This window comes from Hippocampus zosterae, chromosome 2 (genome assembly GCF_025434085.1).
Source record: "Hippocampus zosterae strain Florida chromosome 2, ASM2543408v3, whole genome shotgun sequence".
Classification (NCBI taxonomy): domain Eukaryota; kingdom Metazoa; phylum Chordata; class Actinopteri; order Syngnathiformes; family Syngnathidae; genus Hippocampus; species Hippocampus zosterae.
Genome location: NC_067452.1, coordinates 31,989,681 through 32,010,237, shown reverse-complemented (window position 1 = coordinate 32,010,237; position 20,557 = coordinate 31,989,681). Strand labels below are relative to the sequence as shown.

The window sequence follows — 20,557 nt, the reverse complement described above, 5'->3', positions numbered from 1 at the left end:
ATCTCGCCCGGCGCTATAAAGTAGGGCGGTGTTGTTGGCGCAGTGGTGCCTACACGTCGCTATGGTGGCAGTAAAGCAGCCTTGTTGCTGACTGGGGTGCGTTCTCCACCTTAGCATGGATATTGATGCCATAAAGCACAGTTGGAACACAACCTTTGGACCACCACATGCCAAATAATCACACAAGCGTGTACACACACACACACACACAGACACACAAAAATTGCTCACTGAGTAAAGTTATACAGTTGTGTATTATGCCGCAATTGTTAAATGTAAGTGAGTGAAGGAGCGTGTGGCTCATGTTCAACTTTTACGTTAAATTAATACAAGTCACTGCATTTAGAAGAAGGGGCAACTGACATTTCTTACACTATTACATTAGACACCATTTTGAGATCAGTTGGTCATTATTTTCCACAAATAAAATGTCTGCAGCAATCACATATGTAATTTGAATCCTTATCAAGAATATATATATATATATATATATATATATATATATATATAGTCATTTTTAATGTCCACGATTAAGCAGAAATTGGAGTCTTAACAGGGATATTTTAAAGACACATATACTGTTTGGTGCTTTTTACCGTCTTTGTGATTGATTTATTGTTTTATTGTTGTATGTATGATGTTCCATGTACATAACTTTGTTTACAGCGATGGCTCTTTGAAAGTGCTTTATAAATACAGTTGAGTTGAGATACAGTATATATATTTTTTACAATTGTAACAATCAAGCACATGAAAAGAACAAAGATAACGTGGACATTTATGAATAATTGTTTGAACAATTTTTTCGAATTTAGTTTTCAGTTTTGGACTACTGGTAATAGCATATGTTTTGTAAGTATTAAGAAAATATATTTGGAGTTACTTGAGTGACTTTTTCTTCAACAAAACAAACCTACAGTATTAAGTTAGGAAAATCCCACTTCAGTTTATTTGATGGTGTTGTAACAGGGCTCTGCATCACTAACTGTTTGTATTATTGAATTCTTGTTTGAATGCCATACATTGAGTTTGGCGGGGTGATCGCATGGGTTTTTCATGACCTGTTTGGAATAACGTGTAGACTCCAGACCTGCATTGGTAAATTACCAGTTGTGTTGTTTCATCTGCTCTCATGATTTTGGAACCATTTAAAGGTGGTATAATTATTTATTATTGTTATTAATATAATAATAATTATTATTATTATTATTTTGTAAATATGTTAAAAATGGTTAAATCCCTTCAGTGTTGAAATAACATGTACGGATGACCTGAACTTTAAAAGGTCCATTTTTGGTCAGAAATATGAGGTCTTACATGCAGTGAGATTTACTTTTTATTACATTCATTCTTTTTCCATCAGTCAAATTAATAAATAGTAAATCGGTTCATCCTGAACCAATTTCAAAGGACTTTGATAAGAGAGAAGAAACAGAAGGTGAAATACGCTTTAAAATATTACAACAACAAACAGCTTTCATCCTCGACAAAATACATACAATGAAGTGACATTAGTTTAATAATTATTTCACTGTTTTTTTTTTCCAATGGAGCCATTGCACCTTTATAGTCAATCGTTAGGGCAAACCTCTGATATGTACTCACAACACCTAAAAACGAACAATTGGGGATTTATTGATTACCGTCATATCTCACAAACGAATTGCTCACATAGCCCCGCATGGAGGTCACGCAACATGGCCGACCCACAGGGGGAAGCGGTGTCAAACGATATTGTCTATGCCTTAACTGCCCTTATCTCAACATAAATAATGCGCCTATAAAAGTCAATCATCTACATGCTGAGTTGTGTTCAGCAGCCATAAAACTAAAAAGTTTTTCTGTCAATTTTTTTCTGCAGTGACAGTAATGTCCTTATTGTGTTCCTTAAACACAGCAATAACAACTTTAAAAAAAAATGCTATGGATTTAATATCCAGTTGTGTGTTTCAGGCTTTATGAGTCATGTGACTGTCTTTGTATTGGTGCATTTCCTTGCTCCATAAAAGGTAGTTGTTTGTGAAATCCAGGTATGCTGCATCCTGGATCTTGGAGGTTCCTTGACACTCATGTAAGTTGCAGGGCCCGGTCGTACATTGCAAGTGGATCACGCTGTCTCAGCTGTCCTCATTTATATGTCCCGGCCGGTAAGACAGTGAGACTGGGTGACCTTTTCTTTTTAGGCCTCATGCTTGAGATAGAGCGCACCAGGAGTTCTGTGGGGCCATTGATGCTGGAGTAAAGGCATAATCCTCATATTTAATGTCCATATGTGCTGATGACACTGTAGTTACGTTCAGCTGGGTAGCCGTCTGTAGAGGAAAGGAAATATAAACAATTAGGATTTTTTTTTCAAACCCAATGCGGTTTGTTGACATGTTTTGAAAGCCCAACTAAGGCTTCCACTCAGGTTGAGCAAATGGCTGCTTCAAACTTCAAATGCTTCTTCTGACAAAATTGAAAACTATCATCCAGAAAGAAAGAAAAAAAAGAAAAAAAACTTGCACCTTTGTAATTTTGTGAAGTACAAAGCAAGATGCTCCCTAGAATATTAGTACTATTTTAAAGCTCTTGTGGGAAATATTACACATTGCTCCTTTAAAAGGGGAAATAACATTAATTGGAAGATTGACTTTTTAATTGATTGGATAGAAATATTAGCATCTTTGTTGTACCTGCTCACCTATAAAGTGTGAAATGAAATCTTTGGTTTTCTGCCTATTTGTAAAAATCTGTCTGTTCACACAGTTTAAAAATAATGGGCCCCATTTTCCTGCGCAGACCAAGTCTAATGCAAAGTGCAGTCTAACTATTCGCTTGAATGGAGTTTTCTTCCTTTTGGTGTTTTTTGTTGATGGGTGCAGTTTGAAATGGGCATTTGCGCCAATGTGGGAGTGAGCACAGCGAATGTCCAATCGGAGCAGCTCCCCTCATTCCTATTACATTCAGCACTGCTGAGGCATGTGGTCTACATGGCCTAAGCAAAATGGGCTCTTAGGAGCCAATTGACAGTTGAATTACCAAATTGTGAAGATCAACTTCAATACAACAGTAGTTAATTTAGATAGTATCAAAATACAGTCAGGTAAGAGTTGCCATGCTCTATATTGATATGAACGAGATTACCTGGGAGGCAGACGTGACGGTTTGCCCGGCGTAAGGTGAGGAGGTCATGCTGGGTTCACTCTTGATGGTTGAGGCGTGCTCAGATGCCGAAAGTGTCGATGGCGACCGACTGTTTGAGCTGATGGGTGCTCCTGAAGAATAACGTGTTTCTGACATTAGAACTTTCATTTCTCCTCTTCATTGTGTTTGACAAAAACAAACAACGAAATGCTCCATCATTACTTGCTATGCCATTGTTATCTGCTTAAAGGGGAATGCAACACAAACATTTTCTTGACAAAACACATTATTACGATTCATGTTGCGTTTGAGAAATATGAAATAAACAGCAAAATCCACCCGTTTCTATGCATCCCAAGGGGCGGCCTTTTTGCTACTTGGTGTCGACTGAAATTGAGAGTTGCAAGCTCATGATTGGTTGTTACCGGAGCCCTGAGCAACTGAGACAAAATGGCTTCCCCCTGTGATGGATAAAAAGGGTGGTTGGGGTTGCTGCTCATTTTATATTCCACAAACGCAATATGAATCAAAATACCATGTTTACACGAGTGGGGCTGCATAGAATATTATTTTTGAAAGAACATTTTTGAGTTGACTTCCCCTTTAAGAAGTAGAAGTTGGGATTTTTTTTTTGACAGGTTGCTCTTCTTCTTGTTTTTGTCTTTTGAGCTACAGAAATAATCATATCTTTAAAAAATGACATGCTGTGTCGTGCATATTGTCTATTTTCATTTATGGCACACGTGTCAAAGTCAAGGCCCGGAGGCTAAATCTGGCCCGCCACATCGTTTTATGTGGCCAGTGAAAGCAAATCAAACCTGGCAACTTCCATGATGCTTGCAAAACTATGTACAAAAATTTCTAATTTTCATATGTAATAAATAAGAGAGACATTGGTAGCCTTTTGCTGTTGCCAACACCTCATTACAGTACGGTAACTTAAACAATAGTTGAATAAACTGTTATTCTTGACTTCTTTATATGATTTTAGTCATGATAGCCCTTCAAGGGAAATGGTAACTAAAATGTGGACCGTGACAAAAATATATTTGACACCCCTGCTTTATGGTATGAATAAAGTATATAGAATATTCATTATCTCACAACAACATGGATTTTATTCTTCTCCAAGGTAAGGTAACATCCAGCTGATTGTGAAGCTGCCATTTTAAGACAAAATTCCTAGAGGGTGCTGCTTTCATTTCTATTTCAGGCCACTTTTGCCCCACCTGTTGATAACTTGTTCTTGGGCATCTTGGGTTTGCGCTTCCTTGTCTGTATACTCTCTTTCTTCATGGCTAAAGGTCTCGGCACCTGTAGGGAGGTGGGAAGCAGTCATTAGTTGACTCACTGTTATTACAGAGGCCACGGTGTCATGACAACCCACACTCGCTCCACTCCCACGTTGCAGCCCTGATAACATTGACCACAGCGCCCTTGGAGATGCATTTTGCTGTACAAATATCAGCCGCTCGACACTGGAAAGCCATGTTCACGCCAAACGCAACAGTTTAGTTCGGATCACAACAGGACAGTTTGGAACAGTAAACCCAAGCTGGCTGGTGCATAAGCACCAGTGAGTCACTAAGTAGCGTGACATCACCGGATAAACCCACAAATAAATTCAACACTGATGAATTTGACATAGCACAGTGCTTTGTACTGGCATCAAAACGGCAACGGCTTTAGATCCTCTCTTGTTTGGAATGAAAAATGATGTGTTTGGAATAAGAAGAGGTCCAATTGTCTTTAATTCGTCTTTTGAGGATTAGCTGTGTGGTTTTCCGGTTCTTTTATACAAAGTTCTATCCAATTAACTGTTCTTATAGTAATCGCTATGCATCCATCCATTATCTTTACAGCTTGTCCTCATTCATGTCACGGGAAAGCTGGAGCCTATTTTAGCTGACTTTGAAAGAAAGGTGGGGTACATCCAATCAATCGTGGGGCACGCACTGTCTCGACCAGAGGTGGGCAAACTACGGCTGCGGGCCGGATCCGGCCCGTTGGTCTTTTTAATCCGGCCCACCGAAGATTGGTGCACAATTAAGGTTTGATTCCATTCATTTCGTTTGGACTTGTAATGACTGGCATTTCAACATCAGGTGGTCATCAGTTACTTCAAGTTGCAGAGCACAGGGAGGGAGGGGAAGATGAAGAAAGAGGGAGAGAGTAATGACCATGGAAGGGAAATATGTATCTGATTAAACGAAGCGGGTAACAAAGTACGAAACATTCAGGAGACGCCTTGAGTCGGAAAGACTCAAATCTATAAGACTTAAAAACAAAGAAGCGATTCTTACTCAGTCTGATTCTGGCAATTTCCATGCTCAAGGTGAATTGCTTGTGACTTGACTAAATGAACATTTCCTAGGATGGTTTGATTGTTATCATGTTAAAAACTATCCGCAAACTGGACCGCTAATAAGAGAGGAGGCGAGTTCCATAGTGCTAACTTTGAGCATCGAAGACTTCCCGAGGCTGGCTTCAAAAGTTCCTTGTGCGACATCAGCTGAGCAATGCTGTCATGTGTAGTGATCGAGACGAGGTAAAGTTAGAGACAGTGAGTGAGAGGAAAGAAAAGCCACCAGGTCTCTTACTGGTCTCATTTTGTAGCAAATAGTGCTAACTTTGTAATATTTTGTATATTTTTTTTATATACCTGTCCTGTCTGTTAGAGTTTTGGGGCACATGTATGTTGTTAACATACTTGGACGTTCATGTAGGACATATGCAATAGTTGTTTCACTGTTTTCATTTTTAAAAAAAGTATGTTCACACTTCAATGCTTTTGTTCTGTTGTTTGGTGTGGACTGTCAACCTATGCAGTTTTTTATATGTACCGTATCTTGTCCTGACCTGGCCCGCCTGTCATATTTTAGAAATCCATGTGGCCCCCTGAGCCAAAAAGTTTGCCCACCCCTGGTCTAGACAAACACGCATTGACACTTAGAATTATGTCGACGGGACGGTTCAGAGACTTTAATTAAACTTGCGTGTTTTAGAATATGGGAGGAACCTGGAGAAAAGCCAGGTGAGCATGGGGAGGGATATGCAAATTCCACAAAGAGGGCCTGAACTGAGATTTAAACTCAGAACCTCTTGACTGGAAAGCAGGTGTGCTGGCCTATCATAATTGCACAATTTTAAAAACAACACATTAATTCCTCTTTGGCTTATCATTCCTGAAACCCTTGCAGAAACGAGTAATAACCCCCCACCACCAAAAAAAACCACCAAAAACCCCCCTCAAAGAGCTATGTTTTTGTTCTCGTCATCTGGGTCCCTTGTGTTGAACCAATCAGCTCCCTCAATCCTTTGTGTCTTGTCCAGGTTTTTCTCGTTGTCTCATGTGTTTGTTCATAGTGTATTTACTTCCCTTGCTCCTTTCAGTTAGCGTCAGATCTTTTGCTTTGTATTTAGTTCCCTGGGTTCTGTCAGTTACTTGTCGGATTAATGTGTGTGTCTGTGTGCGCCTTTATGTTTTATTTCTGGAATTGTTTTATTTATTTAATTATTTTTTGCTACCTTGGTTCCTTGTGGTTTTCAGGACTTTGTTGGAGTATCTGAGTTATTTCTTCAGTGTACTCCACAAGTGTTTTTTTTCCTCCTGTCTCCCTGCTTTTTGGTGTCCTCCCACCTCCCACCACGCAAAATGTGACACAAAGGACATGAAACAATAATATGGATGCAGAACATCTGCTGTAGATTTTGTTATTGTTTTTTTTAAATATCCTGCCTTCCCCCTGTAGTAGACTTCAGTCACTTTGCGTGCGGGAATAGAAAGTATCCATCCATCCATCCATTTTCCGAACCGCTTGATCCTCACTAGGGTCGCGGGGGTGCTGGAGCTTATCCCAGCCGTCTTCTGGCAGTAGGCGGGGGACACCCTGAATCAGTTGCCAGCCAATCGCAGGGCACACAGAGACGAACAACCATCCAGGCCCACACTCACACCTAGGGACAATTTAGAGCGTCCAATCAGCCTGCCATGCATGTTTTGGGAATGTGGGAGGAAACCGGAGCACCCGCAGAAAACCCACGCAGGCCCGGGGAGAACATGCAAACCCCACACAGGGAGGCGAGAGATGCAATCGAACCCGGTACCTCTGCACTGAGAAGTCTACGTGCTAACCACTGGACTACCGGGCCACCCTGGATAGAAAGTAGTGATGTACAAATGAATAGATGATCTGATGGACGGATGGACGTGAACCTAACAATGCTAACCAGTCACTGTCACTCACTGTCTAGGGCACCACACTGCACCTGCTGTTAGTACCACATTGGTTAGGTGTCCAAAATATGTTCATTATCATAATTGCTTTGGTGACTTTTTTCGTTGTCAACAATGAAAACAACCTAAAAACTACCATTTGCACAAACTCAAATCTGTTTGAAAGTAGACCTGGAGGCATAGCAGATCTACAAATCTTACTTAATATACATACACGTGAAGATATGGAAAAAGAACCGAACACCAACGATATCCAAATTGCTTAATAACCATGCGAGGGCCCGTGAGATGCAACATACCCCGTGCAATTTCATGTAGAGACCACAGGCGTTACACACTGGTTCTCCCTCCGCGTTACGTCTCCACAACGTAGTGGTGCTCGTGTGACAGTTGGTACAGCACAGGCCAGCTCGGCGAGATGTGGTCTGCTGTAGGTGAAGACAAAAATAAAGTATAAACGTTGGATTTTTGCTTTGGCTCAGACCCAAGACAGAGCTCCCAAACCCGAGACTCCATTTTAAGTCAAACTGTTCCCTTGAAAAAGAATCACAGGATGTCAGCGCAGGACAAAAAACATTTGACAGGGATGAATTATTACTGCATGGCTCGGATTCGAAAATAGCTAATGAGTCATTAGTATGGCAGCCTTTTAACAACCACGTAAAGATATTTTTTTTGCAAACAAAAATAATGATCTTGTTTTATAGAGCACAAGCAACAGCGGCCACGTTGGTGCTGAGAATCTCACAAACACCTCGTCCAAGGTCAAGGTCACTACGGGACAAATAAAAGCAGCTCTTGAGGTACTGGGGGTGGTTTTTTTTGTTTGTTTGGGAAGGCCAACCACAGCTGCTCCACAAAAGGTAGCAAGCCTGTGGGAAATAACCAGCCGTGAAGCCTTGCCTTGACACCAAACTCACCACTTGCAGAGCATTTTCATTTTCTTCAGTCTCCTAAATGACAAATGCCAACCGATCTTTCAACAATGTTTGCATCTTTAAATGAAATGATCTTTCAACTAAAAAAAAAAAAAAAAGGTTAGGCTAAAAGTTCAAGCTAAGCAAAGCAAAATAAGCAGGGGCATAGTTGGGGCGGGGGACATGCGGGAACCGATTTAGAAGTCAAAAGTTAATATTTTATCTAGAATTAATTTGATGACATCATTATTTTTCCATGCACACTGAACACCTTTATGAATACATTTTGCCACTTGCACCATGTCCCAATCACGGCCCAGCTTGCGAATTCCTCCATTGAGAGTCAAATAAAGGCTGTCTGATCTTATCTTATCTTATCTTATCTTATGAACCTCACGTGAGCCGAGATTGGTTGTTCCCTGAGCCCTGAGCACATGTGACTTTTCGTTGACATTTTCATTTGACAGCGTTTTGAAAGGTGTTAATTGTACATAACAAATAATGAAGTTAGCAAATTGACTGTAGACAAAATACAAAATAATAATAATTTTAAAAAAAGTTTAGTATCCCTTCGAGTTAAAACCGTTACGCTGTGATAGCCAATTTATGACAAATCAAGAGGTCACGTAAACATAAAATAATAATGCGGAGCGGATCAGTAATATTTGTCATGATCAAGTGTGGTCTGAGAGGCTTCTGCATTTTTTTTTGTCAGTATGTCACGATTTACAAACAGTTTGACTCAGCCTCTCGAAACCATTAGGGTCATAAATTGAGAGCCATTAATAATAACAACATATTAAGGTGAAGTGTGTATCAAAATGGTGGCCCTTTGCATTATTCAGCAGCCAGGTAATGTAGCTGGGAATTTCAAAGAGGTTGGTGACTCCTAATAGTGGCAGATTGGCTTGACTTGAATCCAAGCAGCATGCATTCTGTTCCCACTCAGCGATGGTGTGAATGTGAGTGTGAAGGGTTGTCCATCTCTATATGTGCCCTGCCATCAACTGATGACCAGTTCAGGTTATAGTCCGTCTTTCTCCGAAAGTCAGCTGACATAGCAGCCCGCAACCCTGAAAAGGGCAAGCGATGTTGAAAATGTGCTGGAGCCTATCCCAGGTGTCTTTGGGCAGTAGGCGGGGGACACTCTGAATTGGTTGCCAGCCAACCGCAGGGCACACATAGACAAACAACCATTTGTGCTTACAATCACACCTAGGGGCAATTTAGGGTGTTCCATTAACCTGCCATGCATGTTTTTGGAATGTGGGAGGAAACCCACAGAGGTGGAGAGCAGTCAAACTCCACACAGGGAGGCCGCAGCCGGAATCAAACCCTCCACCTCTGCACTGTGAGGCTGATGTGCTAACCAGTGGTCCGCCGTCCCGCGCATATTTAAAAATGTTCATCCATGTGCTACTTTTTCAGTTTTGGGAATGACTGAGGTCGTCTTTAATTCAAAATGTGAGAAAGTACTGGGAGGCTAAAAGCCAATGCCCATAAATGTCTTGCGCTCCTTGAAACACGAAGACAATTTGTCTGCATTCTTGCCGGACTGAGGAAATGAAAGTATTCACATTCGAGGGAATAAAATCCGAGAATTTGGAATTTTCAGCGTGAAGCCCAAGAAATGGCTCAATGGTTCTTTCCATTTTGTGTCCAGTTCTTCATTTTTTTTTTGTTTGTTCACTACTGATACTGTACATGCCATTTATGTTTTACTATCATTCTGTTTTACCTCCTATGCGTCATCCTGAAAAAGAAAACAAAAACTAACTACCCCCACTTCTGAAATAATGGCTACGTCCCTGAAAACGAGCACATCTGTAAGCCCCAGACCTGTGCAATTAAAAAAAAATGCTGCAGTAAAACACATTTGCCAAGAAGACATTTGAGATTTTCACTTTCATTCATGCAAATCCTGCAATTGCATTTAAATAAGAAAATATTTAATTTCGACAAATGAAATTTCAACCAAATGTACTTTAGAAATAAATCTTAATTTAACTTAATTCAATATGAATTCACTTTGCAATGAATGATCAGATTAATCAGCATTTAAGTATTGATGATAATAATGTCATTTTTTTGGTATTGTCATTGTTAATGAACTATTTCTTTCTTGCATTAAAACATTTTAATATTTATTTAATAATTGCTATATGTGGAAAAATAATGTCTCATGTGTCCAAATAAGTCATCTGTACTGTATGTTTGCAGTTGTTGTTGACAATAAACCTTTTGTGGTGAAAAGGCACATTCAAGTTGCACGCATTCAAGCTCCGTCTTACCAATCGTTTCTGAGGTTTGATGAGCGGCCTGTTGATCCCGTTCATCTTGTGGTAGAGGCCACAGGCGTTGCAGAGGTAGTGGCCCGTGCCATCTCTGCGCCACAGGGGTGTGGAGATGGAGCCGCAGTTGACGCATTCCCTGCCCTCGGTGGCCATGTCCTCCACCAGATCTGAACACACGGTTTTAATCTTAATGGTGGCAAAAATGTAAACATCACCATTCGAAAGCGTTTATTACTAGATGACTCTCTGAGAAACAATAACGTGTCTCATTTCACCGAGATGCCTTTCTTTTTTTTTTCCTGACGTAGAAAAAAAATCAAACAACAGGACCATTGTCGCACCAAATACACACTGTTTCTCTTTGCTTGTAATATGAATTTTCCATTGAATGCAGAGCGGTGGTTGTGCCGTGTTTCAATTGAGTTGTGTGTGTGTGCGTGTGCGTGTGCGTGTGTGTGTGTGTGTGTGTGTGTGTGCGTGCGTGCGTGCGTGCGTGCGTGCGTGCGTGCGTGCGCGTGTGTGTGTGTGTTTGGACACATATTTCCCAAGTGTGCCATCTCGTCTAAGTTGCTCAGAAAGAAGAATTGTAATTGGGATACTTTAGACTGCCGATATATCGATTGTCCATGAGTGTTATCGGCCGATACCAATCACATAAATTTTGTTTTTTTTTATTTTAGAGCTACAACTACCGATTTTTTTAGTTTGAGTTTGTTTATTGAACATAAAACATATACAGTAATAATTTGACAGAAAATAAGGTATATAAAAAAGTAAAAAGAAAGCTATCAGTCTTCATTCAACACAGTTATTATGTTCAAGGGAGTAGGAAGAAGTAAAAAACGTATCTAGTCCTACCCCGTTATGTGTTTATATCTACTAAATCATTTTTATATCAATCAGAAAAGAAAAAGTAAGAAGAGAGAGTTCATAAAGAGTTAAAATGACTTGCTTTCCTTGACGTTACAACGGCTCACCATCAAACATGCTGTTTTCTTTTTGTTTCGGTTTCTTGAAAAGTGATTTTTTTTAGATGCATGATTTCCACTCAATGCCATTTTTGTGCATTTTATTTTAATCATTTCATGCATATGGGGCTCTAAAAAACTTTCCTGCACAACTAACAGCCATGCGGTCATATGACATAAACGTTCAACTAACTGTAACATGTAGCTTATTGGTAGGATTTTAGGGGTGGGGGTCTGGTTTAGGGACCAGTGGGTGATGAATAACTGTGTGAGGAATTTAAAATAACATCACTCTCGTTCCCTGAGCCACGCATGTGATGGAGAGTCATCAAAACCTTCATTGGGGAGACAGACTAATGGAAGGAATGGTGAGGTGGGGGTATTATCAGTCGGAAAAAAATACAGGGGTCCCTTCTATCCATCACAGCCTTAACACACAACGGACTCCTGGCACGCATCCGTCAAAAGTTCCCAATTACTCATCGAATGAGGGATGCCCTGCCTGCATGGCGACGTTTGAAAATGCAATTGAACAAGCCTGGAATAACTGGTGTTGTGTTAATGCTGGGAGGCCAGCATTGACACCGTTTCTTAAGTAAACATGTTATACAGTGAAATGCATTCTGAGACAAACTTTTTTTGTATTATATTATTATACGTCAATATGAACCATTTCTGTGTCCAATTAAGTTCCGGGACAACAAAATCAACAAATCGATAGCTGATCGATTTGGATTTGCAGACCAACCACTTCTTGGTTCTGCAGTTTGCAAAATAAAATAGATCACAATGTGTATAGTTGGTCTTTCTTCAATTTTCAAATATTTATGACATTTTTGTCATAACTTTTCAATTCAATGTCATTGAAAAGACAACTAACACGTCTGAGGTGAGCTTGATGATTTTCATGCTATACTCACACTGGAGGATGCCCGCCAGTTGTAGTTGTTTAGGCCCACGCATTTATTTTTACTCATTGATTTAATGTTTTTTGCATATTATTATTTTGTTTCATTTGACTATTGCATTATTATCGTTAGTTCTTGCGTATCACTTGCTTTTCTGTTTATTGGTCATTATAGAATACATGTCTGATGGAGTTTGGTCGGTATTGTGTTGCTATTACCTCACCATTCGTCTTATTTATTACAGATGAAAGACGAGTCACAAAAGGAAATCTAAGATTGGATGAATCAAATTTTATGATCAACACAAACAGACTTTAGTAGAGTTCGTTTATTGTCAAACTGTGTATGAGCAGAGACATTTTGAGTAATTCTTGATCCCTGTCTTGATGGTGGAGGTGATAAATGCTGCTGATGGCTCGGGACAATGGGTATTTGTGTGAGTGTGTATTGAGCCCTAAAATCAAAACACTGCACTGTTGCTCGGGATTAGATTACCATTTTAATTGATTGTTGTTACTTGGCTGTTCTGTCGAAGAATGTGTATTGTCTCACTTCAATTTGGGGGGGAGACTTTGATTCAATCAATGACACTGTTAGGGCACCTCCTCATAAATGGCAGTGACATATGATGAGAATGTATTATAGCAAGTTTAAGAGAGAATTCAGTCTGTACAGGTCACAATTGCTTGTCACACTGTTCAAAAGAACAATACTTTATGAATGAATAAACACAATACCAATGAAAACGATGGACGGCTCACTGATAGATTTGTGAAATAATGACGAATATCTTGAAGCACAGTTGAAAAGAAATATAATATTATTAATCATAGCTACACATTAAAATGCCATTATATTATGTATTATTTATTTGTAGTTTAGTTTTGAGCCTTTAAAATAAGATGCTTTTATTTGGGTCTTAATCTAATAACATTATTATGAGGAAGATGTTTTATATTAATTATATTCTTATTATTATACGGAAGATTGTATCATACTGAGAAGATTTTTCTAATATTTTAAACTAGGGTTATTAATCTTGAGATGGACACAATTTAGATCATCATTTAGAATGCAACTATTGTTGTTCACATACTCTATGTGTGTATTTTGTGATATGAATTAAATTCTCATCTTTTCGACAGTGTAGATTTGAAAACATAACAACGGCATTTAAATGAGGCGAATAAATTAATGCAGATATTTTATCGGATAGTATTTGATTGTGGAGTGTCTCAATAGGACCTATAAGATTTGCGTGTGGTCTGAGATGTTTTTATGAAAATAAAATTTATTTAATTCGTTACTTTAAATGGAATTGAAAAAGCGATAATGATATCACGTCGCCAGTTTTTCACCAAGCCATTCAAGAAAAATGACACCTTTCCCATGGGTTGCCATGAAAAATTTCGAATGGATTCAATCCACCGGCATAACATGGCCGCATGTGACGTGGAGGCCTACCCAGACTGGAGCGCCGGGTCGACATGCCTCCTTGGCGGCCCTGCAGGCTCATCACTCCGCTCTCGAACGGTCCCGGCGTCCAGGAGGAAGTCGCCATCTCAGGGCTCATGTAAGCGTACGGGCTGGTGTAAGAGCCTCCCACTGGACGCACCAGGGCCCCGCTGAGCTGGTCCGCCCGGCCGCTGTTGCCGAGCACGAGCGAGCTCTGGTAGGCTGCATCCCGTCCGGTGTTGGTACTCAGCGGCGGGCTGTGCGAGTACGAGAAGCCGTGTGGGGGGTGAGGACTGCTGGGTGCGAACGACGAGCCGTCCACGGTGCTCTGGGGCCAGCCGTGGTGGGAGTGATGGTGGTGGTGGTGGTGTGTCCCGAGTCCGTGGGACTGGTGAGGCGGTTCGCAGGTCTGCAGGTACGGGAGGGTGGGCAGCATGCTCGGGACCCTGCTGGTAGGGACGTAGACGGGCGAGTTGGCAGACGGGTGCATGTAATTCCCGGCGTCGTGAGTGTAAGGGGACTGGTTGGACGTCAAGGTCAGGCTTTGATACATTTTCCTCTCCTTTTGCACGTCTTGATATTAAAAATAATTTTGTCCGAGTCCTTCGTGCGCGGGAGATCTTCTCCACGCTCCTTCGATCGTTACCCAGCTTGCGGCAAAACACCAGTGAAACTGCAAAATACATTACACGAGTCATTCCAGAATTTGAGGACGCTTAAAAAAAAGAATCAATATACACGTATAAAATAGTGAAACAGGCGCGTGTTAGTTAGTCATTGACAAAAAATTAACTGAAGCGGTTTTTAAGTGATTTCCTGAGCACCATTTTTGTCTTGCCTCCCTCTTAACCAGCAACTTCAAATGTCGCAAATAAAATACAGTTTTTAAAATTACGCATTTTGTATTAGTTTGATTCGTCCTTATTGTAAACATGAAACACTGTTTAGTTTGTTTTATAGGAGACACATTTGGAAGAATATCGATTATGCTGCCTTTCAATACAAACTAGAATGCCCCGTTTAAATTTCAACAAAAAGACAAAGAAAAGATCGGAGCTATGTTAAAACAAATCATCCTCATCACGTCAGACATTTTACGCCTCACTCACGTGTGTGAGCTTGATTTAACTACGCATGCTAATTAGATCTCACATAGGGGGTGGGGGGCATTAAAGTCCTCACAAAAAGAATCAAAATCACGCACACACACGCGCACACACACACACGCAAGCACGCATCCACCGATGATAACGCGCGGAAGGATACACGAGGAACATCATTTGGTTCCAAGAGCTCTCTTGCAGCGTATTATCTTACCAGATAAGGCCAACCAGGTGATAAAAAGAAACAAATCCGTCCAAACCCTGGAAGGATCCAAATATCACCCAAAGGAGAGCACCCCGCAGGCAAACGTTGTGGAAGGAAAGCGAAGAGTGACTCCAAAGTATGCAGGCGCTTCACAACGCAGTAGTCCTTTCAAGTAAATCCGGGATTTTGGACTTCTTTCTTGTTCTCCCGTGGCCCTTGGTCGCGTGGAGATAGGGACCGGAGCTGATAATTGCTGATAGGCGTGTGTGTCGAGGCGCTCTCCCACTGGAAATTTTGTATTCGCTCGAGGAACACGTGACTCAGCTCGGAGGTAGGCCCAAAGAAAGGCTGCTGGCGGAGGAGGGCCATAGGTGTCCCCCCCCCCCCCCCCCAACCCCATCCCCAAAGAAAGGCCTCTTCGGGTGCTTACACCTGTATGCAGGATTACTGTTTGTTTTTCCCATGGAGAAAAAAAAGCAAGACAATTAAAAATCCAGATTGAAAGTACAGAATACAATTAGTTTGTGTTACTTTGAGCGTTACGTTTCAAGACTGCGCAGGATTAAGTTCTCCACAGCTAATAATTCCGATTTAATTAATGTATCGAGTAACTTCATTTTCTGCTGCAGGATGTCTATTTTCTGATATCTTCTTTCCGAGAAAGTCACAATGGAACAAATCCAAATTTAGCGTTTATATTTTTTATTCATTTAACGGCCATTCTACGTGTAACAAACACTCGTTTCAAGACGAAAGGAGGTAAAATCGAATAAATACATAAGTTATAAATGTGGCCCTAATGTCCACTTTGGGGTTTTACATAGATAGATAGATAGATAGATAGATAGATAGATAGATAGATAGATAGATAGATAGATAGATAGATAGATAGATAGATAGATAGATAGATAGATAGATAGATAGATAGATAGATAGATAGATAGATAGATAGATAGATAGATAGATAGATAGATAGATAGATAGATAGATAGATAGATAGATAGATAGATAGATAGATAGACACTGTAAATAATAGCCACATCATGAAATAATAGTTTCAGTCCTCATTAAAAGACACAACATCGGGCCTCGTAATTTATTACGAGGGCTTCAGGTTTCCACCAGTGTATGAATGCGCCTTGTGTGGGTGTGCGCGCGCCCGCGCGCGTGTATAAGTGTGTGCGCACGCACGGGCGCGCCAAGCTTATTTGAGTTTTTCAAAAGCACCGTCATTTTTTTCCATTCAATTATGTGTAAACATTTGTCTTCATAGAATGACATTTTGACTCAACAATCAATTTACATTTGTACCCAAAAGATATTCAATCATAATTTTTATTGATAGTCATACGCTCATATTTTATTTACGATTTTTTAAATTGCTAAACAAATAATCTAGAGAAGTTTGGATTTTACATTTTATAGTGACAAAATATGAATTTTTATTCCTTCATAAAAGTTAAATTATGGACCTGGAGAGGAGTTGAAAACAAATCCAAAAAAATAAGCCGATCAAAATAAGTAATCATCATACATTTATGGAAATAATGTCGCATTTTTTTAAAGTATTAAAACTGAAAGAAGGGACACAAGGTGAATTGTATTGTGACTCTTTGATGTCGGACTTTCTTTTTTGCCACCTCTGAGTAATAACATTAATGGTCTGGTCTGCGGTCTTCGACCCTCACGCTCGTGTCTCACTTCCACTTACGACGACGGAAGTCTGTGCGTTTATCCTTGTTCTTGCTCTTCTTCCAACATTTTGTGAATGATTTCCACAAGCACCGGTGTAAATGCAGTTATCCGTGCAGCTTTGAAGCCATAATTGGCGATTTAGATTAAAATGTGTCAAACATTTTTGCATGTATTGTTTTATGTTATTATTATATTAATATATATTATTATATATTTTTTTTCTTTTTGTCAATACCAAAAAGTGAATGGAACGCTTCAATGTGTTCTACCATATTTGAATGGGGTACAAAAAAAATACAAACCGAACATAAAATATATTTTCACATGTGTATGAGCTCATAATCCTTTTTTAATCTTAAATAATCATTATTATTGCTTGATGAGAACATCGAAGGAGACGTTATCAAAGTGCAATAAAACAGTTTGCTTGATAGTTTATTCAGACTTCATGTTCCCGTATTTTTTTATTTTTTTAATTTTTGTATTGTAATTGATGGCTTAACATTCAACAATATTCGTTTTGTTTTCAACGTTTAATATAACAACAGAGAAAAGAGCAATCGCATAGTCAAATTACCAAATTAAAACGTGCATTCATGTTTATGGGAGGAATGAAACTTAAATAAAATCCTCACATTTTTTTATATTCCTGTTAATGCAACGTCAATTAATTAAAGTTATCATGTGCAGGAATTCAAGATAACACCATATAAAGTTTTGTGTTTTACCGCCTAGATAAAATAGCGAGAGCTCCGATTCTTCCTCTACAGGTGAGACATGCAATTCTCTTGTTAGCTACAGTTGTACAGATCACGAGTTTAGAAGTAATTATTTTCAAATAAATGTGCTGCAAACTGCGCTATGTATGCACATTTGAACAGTGCACAACAGCTATTACAAAGCATGTATGGTGGTTCACTTGTAATAAAGTGTTTCATCGTATCTTTAAAAAATATATACTGTCCAGATCATACCAAAAAACTGCTTGAGTTTTGCTGGCACATGATTCAAATGTGTTAAATTAATACAAATCATTTTGTGTGTGTGTGTGTGGGGGGGGGTAATTATATAAATTTACCACATTTTAATCATGTGCAACTGATGTACATGTTTTTTCGGCTGAGTTGAGGGAGGGGGGGGGCGGGCCAGACTACACCCTGAACTGGTCGCCAGTCAGTCGCAGGGCACATACAGGGACGAACAACCAGTCACACCCAACATCCGCACTCGCTGAATGGGAACCGATCCCACGTTGCTCACACACAGGTCAGGAAAGAAAAAACTCGTCATAGTGCAACAAATGAAAAATCCAATTTGATCAATAGGGGTCCTGCACAAAGAGTTTAACACACACACACACAGGCACACACACAGGCACACACACACACGCGCGCGCGCGAACACACACACACACACACATACACACACACACACACACACACACACACACTTGCACACGCGCACGCACACCCACGCACACACACACGCACACGCGCGCGAACACACACACTTGCCTTCAAAATTGTTAAGTACAACAAGAACAGTTGGTAAGTGCCTGCTGCTGTTTTAACTTCTAAAATGCCAAAAAGTTTTCATTTAAAGTTTAAAAAGTGGTTTATCTTAAAATCCAATCCAAGTATCTTGCACACCTACTCCTGTCTTTAAATGCTTTGCTGCTGCTCCTTCTTCTTCTTATTATTATTATTATTTTTGTCAGATTACACCTCTGGTGTAGAGCAGTGTTTTCATATATAGCTAATGGAAGCAACCATGCTGCTATTCAATTCAGTCCCACGAACAAACAAACAAGATAGTCTTGAATATCCATAATTTCACCAAGATATCACAGAAAGCCACAACCATAAACGTTTATATGCAAACAAATACACAATCATAAAGTATTCAACTCAAACAAAGATTGTAGATTTGCGTGGTCAGTGTAGTGACATCATCGGATTCTACCTCCTTAGCCAATTGCATCTGCCCATCACAGTCCCCACAGAAATTGTATTGAAAACAGGAGCATTCACGCTTATATAGTCAATGTTGTCCTCTTTGAGAAAGCCTCGCAAACCCGAGATAGGCTGGGCATGTTTCTGTCCATCAGCGACTGACTGAGAGGTCCCTCCGTCTGTACTTGACCCGGTTAATGACGATTACATGACTAAAATCAAATTCAATTGGTGCTTAGGTCTTTTTTTGTCAATCAATTGTCAAGTGGATTCTGACATATTTGTTGGAATCCATGATAAAAGTCAAAATTTTTTTGTTTTTCCAATAGTCCCAACTAATTAATTCCAGGACATGTTTTGCCCTTATTTGAATGCATTTGTAACATTACCAAGAAATAAGCAAACTTGTGTTAAAATAATCTATAAAAAATAATACAACAACAAAATAATGGAGTCAATTTGACTTCTATTGATGGGTAACTTGAGCGACAAGAAGCTCAGTGCATCCAACAATAAAATGCGTACCCTCAACTTTGATGATGAAAGACTCATGATTTGGACTTGAAATCACCAAGCATGTGAACATTTTGTTCTTCTTTGCCCTTTTTGTTTTTGCTCAATGCCTCACTGACTTGGGCACATCGAGCAACCACAAGAGACATGTACCATTTTCCCTGTCATTATCACACTTTTTGTTCTTTTGGTTGTAACGTTATAAATATGAGTACTCTTCTGAGGTGACCTTTGAACAAAAGACAAAAGACAGACCCAAAAAAAAATAGCCAAATATGAACACATTTGGAATCAATCCTTTTGAAGATGATGGTTCAGGCTGGTGAATGTTACACAACTTGAAAGAGTATTTGTATTGAAAAATAGGAATTCTGATTGGCTCTCCAGGTGAAACATTCAATTTAAGTGAACGTGCTTGTTTTGTACTAGCGGGATTATATTTCACATATTTTCTCAGTCTATAAACTCTGCATGCACCATCTTGCGTCAGACCTGAGACAAGGCCAATGAGAGGGTTTAGCACACAGAGTAATTCTCGTCTCTCACTATAGGAGTCAGATAGCGAACATATGAATGAGGTGATCGGTGAGGACTCGCTCCACCGCAGCCTCATTTACACCCTTCATCATGCTCGGTGCTCATTGGTCTGTGTCAAGGGGCCTGTGGTAATACTGCTCACCGCGGTCACACCGTGGTTATGTCAATAATGAGCATGGTGCGTAAATGTGGCGCATATTCCGCTTCGGGCCACGTATTTGCTATTTGCATCGGTTTTTGTTTCTTTTCGGACTGTTCTGTCAAGCCGGTCACCCCATTTAGGCATCGCCTTCAGGTCCAGAAAATACCCTTTGACGTTGATAACTCGCCAGCTGTGGTGTAACTGTCCTTTTACTGCAACATTCTTTGGGCTGCAGTGGATTTTCAGTCTCTATCTTTAATGTACATACCTGCAAGATAAGTCAGGAATTTCCTTCGGGTATTTCTTGTCTATCAAAGAACGCGCTGGTGTGCATGTGTTCATGTGTGCGCTGTCACTCATGTTTTAGAGGTCCCACCCCCTCAACCCCCTAATTCTTTGTCATTTTTGCAAATTGATTCAATGATCTGTCCAGATAAGATCCCAACTGGTCTTCATTCATCACGAGGGAAAAGCATTATCACCTCCAGCCTAACCCGAACCCACC

At 40.0% G+C, this 20,557-nt stretch overlaps 1 protein-coding gene across 1 annotated transcript; it reads right to left on the bottom strand.

Moving 5' to 3' along the window:
- Positions 1-1,323: 1,323 nt before the first annotated feature.
- On the bottom strand, positions 1,324-15,493 carry gata5 (GATA binding protein 5). The gene is made up of 7 exons (XM_052059814.1): positions 15,223-15,493; positions 13,915-14,578; positions 10,572-10,741; positions 7,663-7,791; positions 4,356-4,440; positions 3,127-3,257; positions 1,324-2,312 (listed from the first exon to the last, which is right to left on the bottom strand). Exons 2-7 carry the CDS (start codon positions 14,456-14,458, stop codon positions 2,187-2,189), a joined length of 1,185 nt encoding a protein of 394 aa, XP_051915774.1. The 5' UTR covers positions 14,459-14,578; positions 15,223-15,493; the 3' UTR covers positions 1,324-2,186.
- Between the last annotated feature and the right edge of the window lie 5,064 nt (positions 15,494-20,557).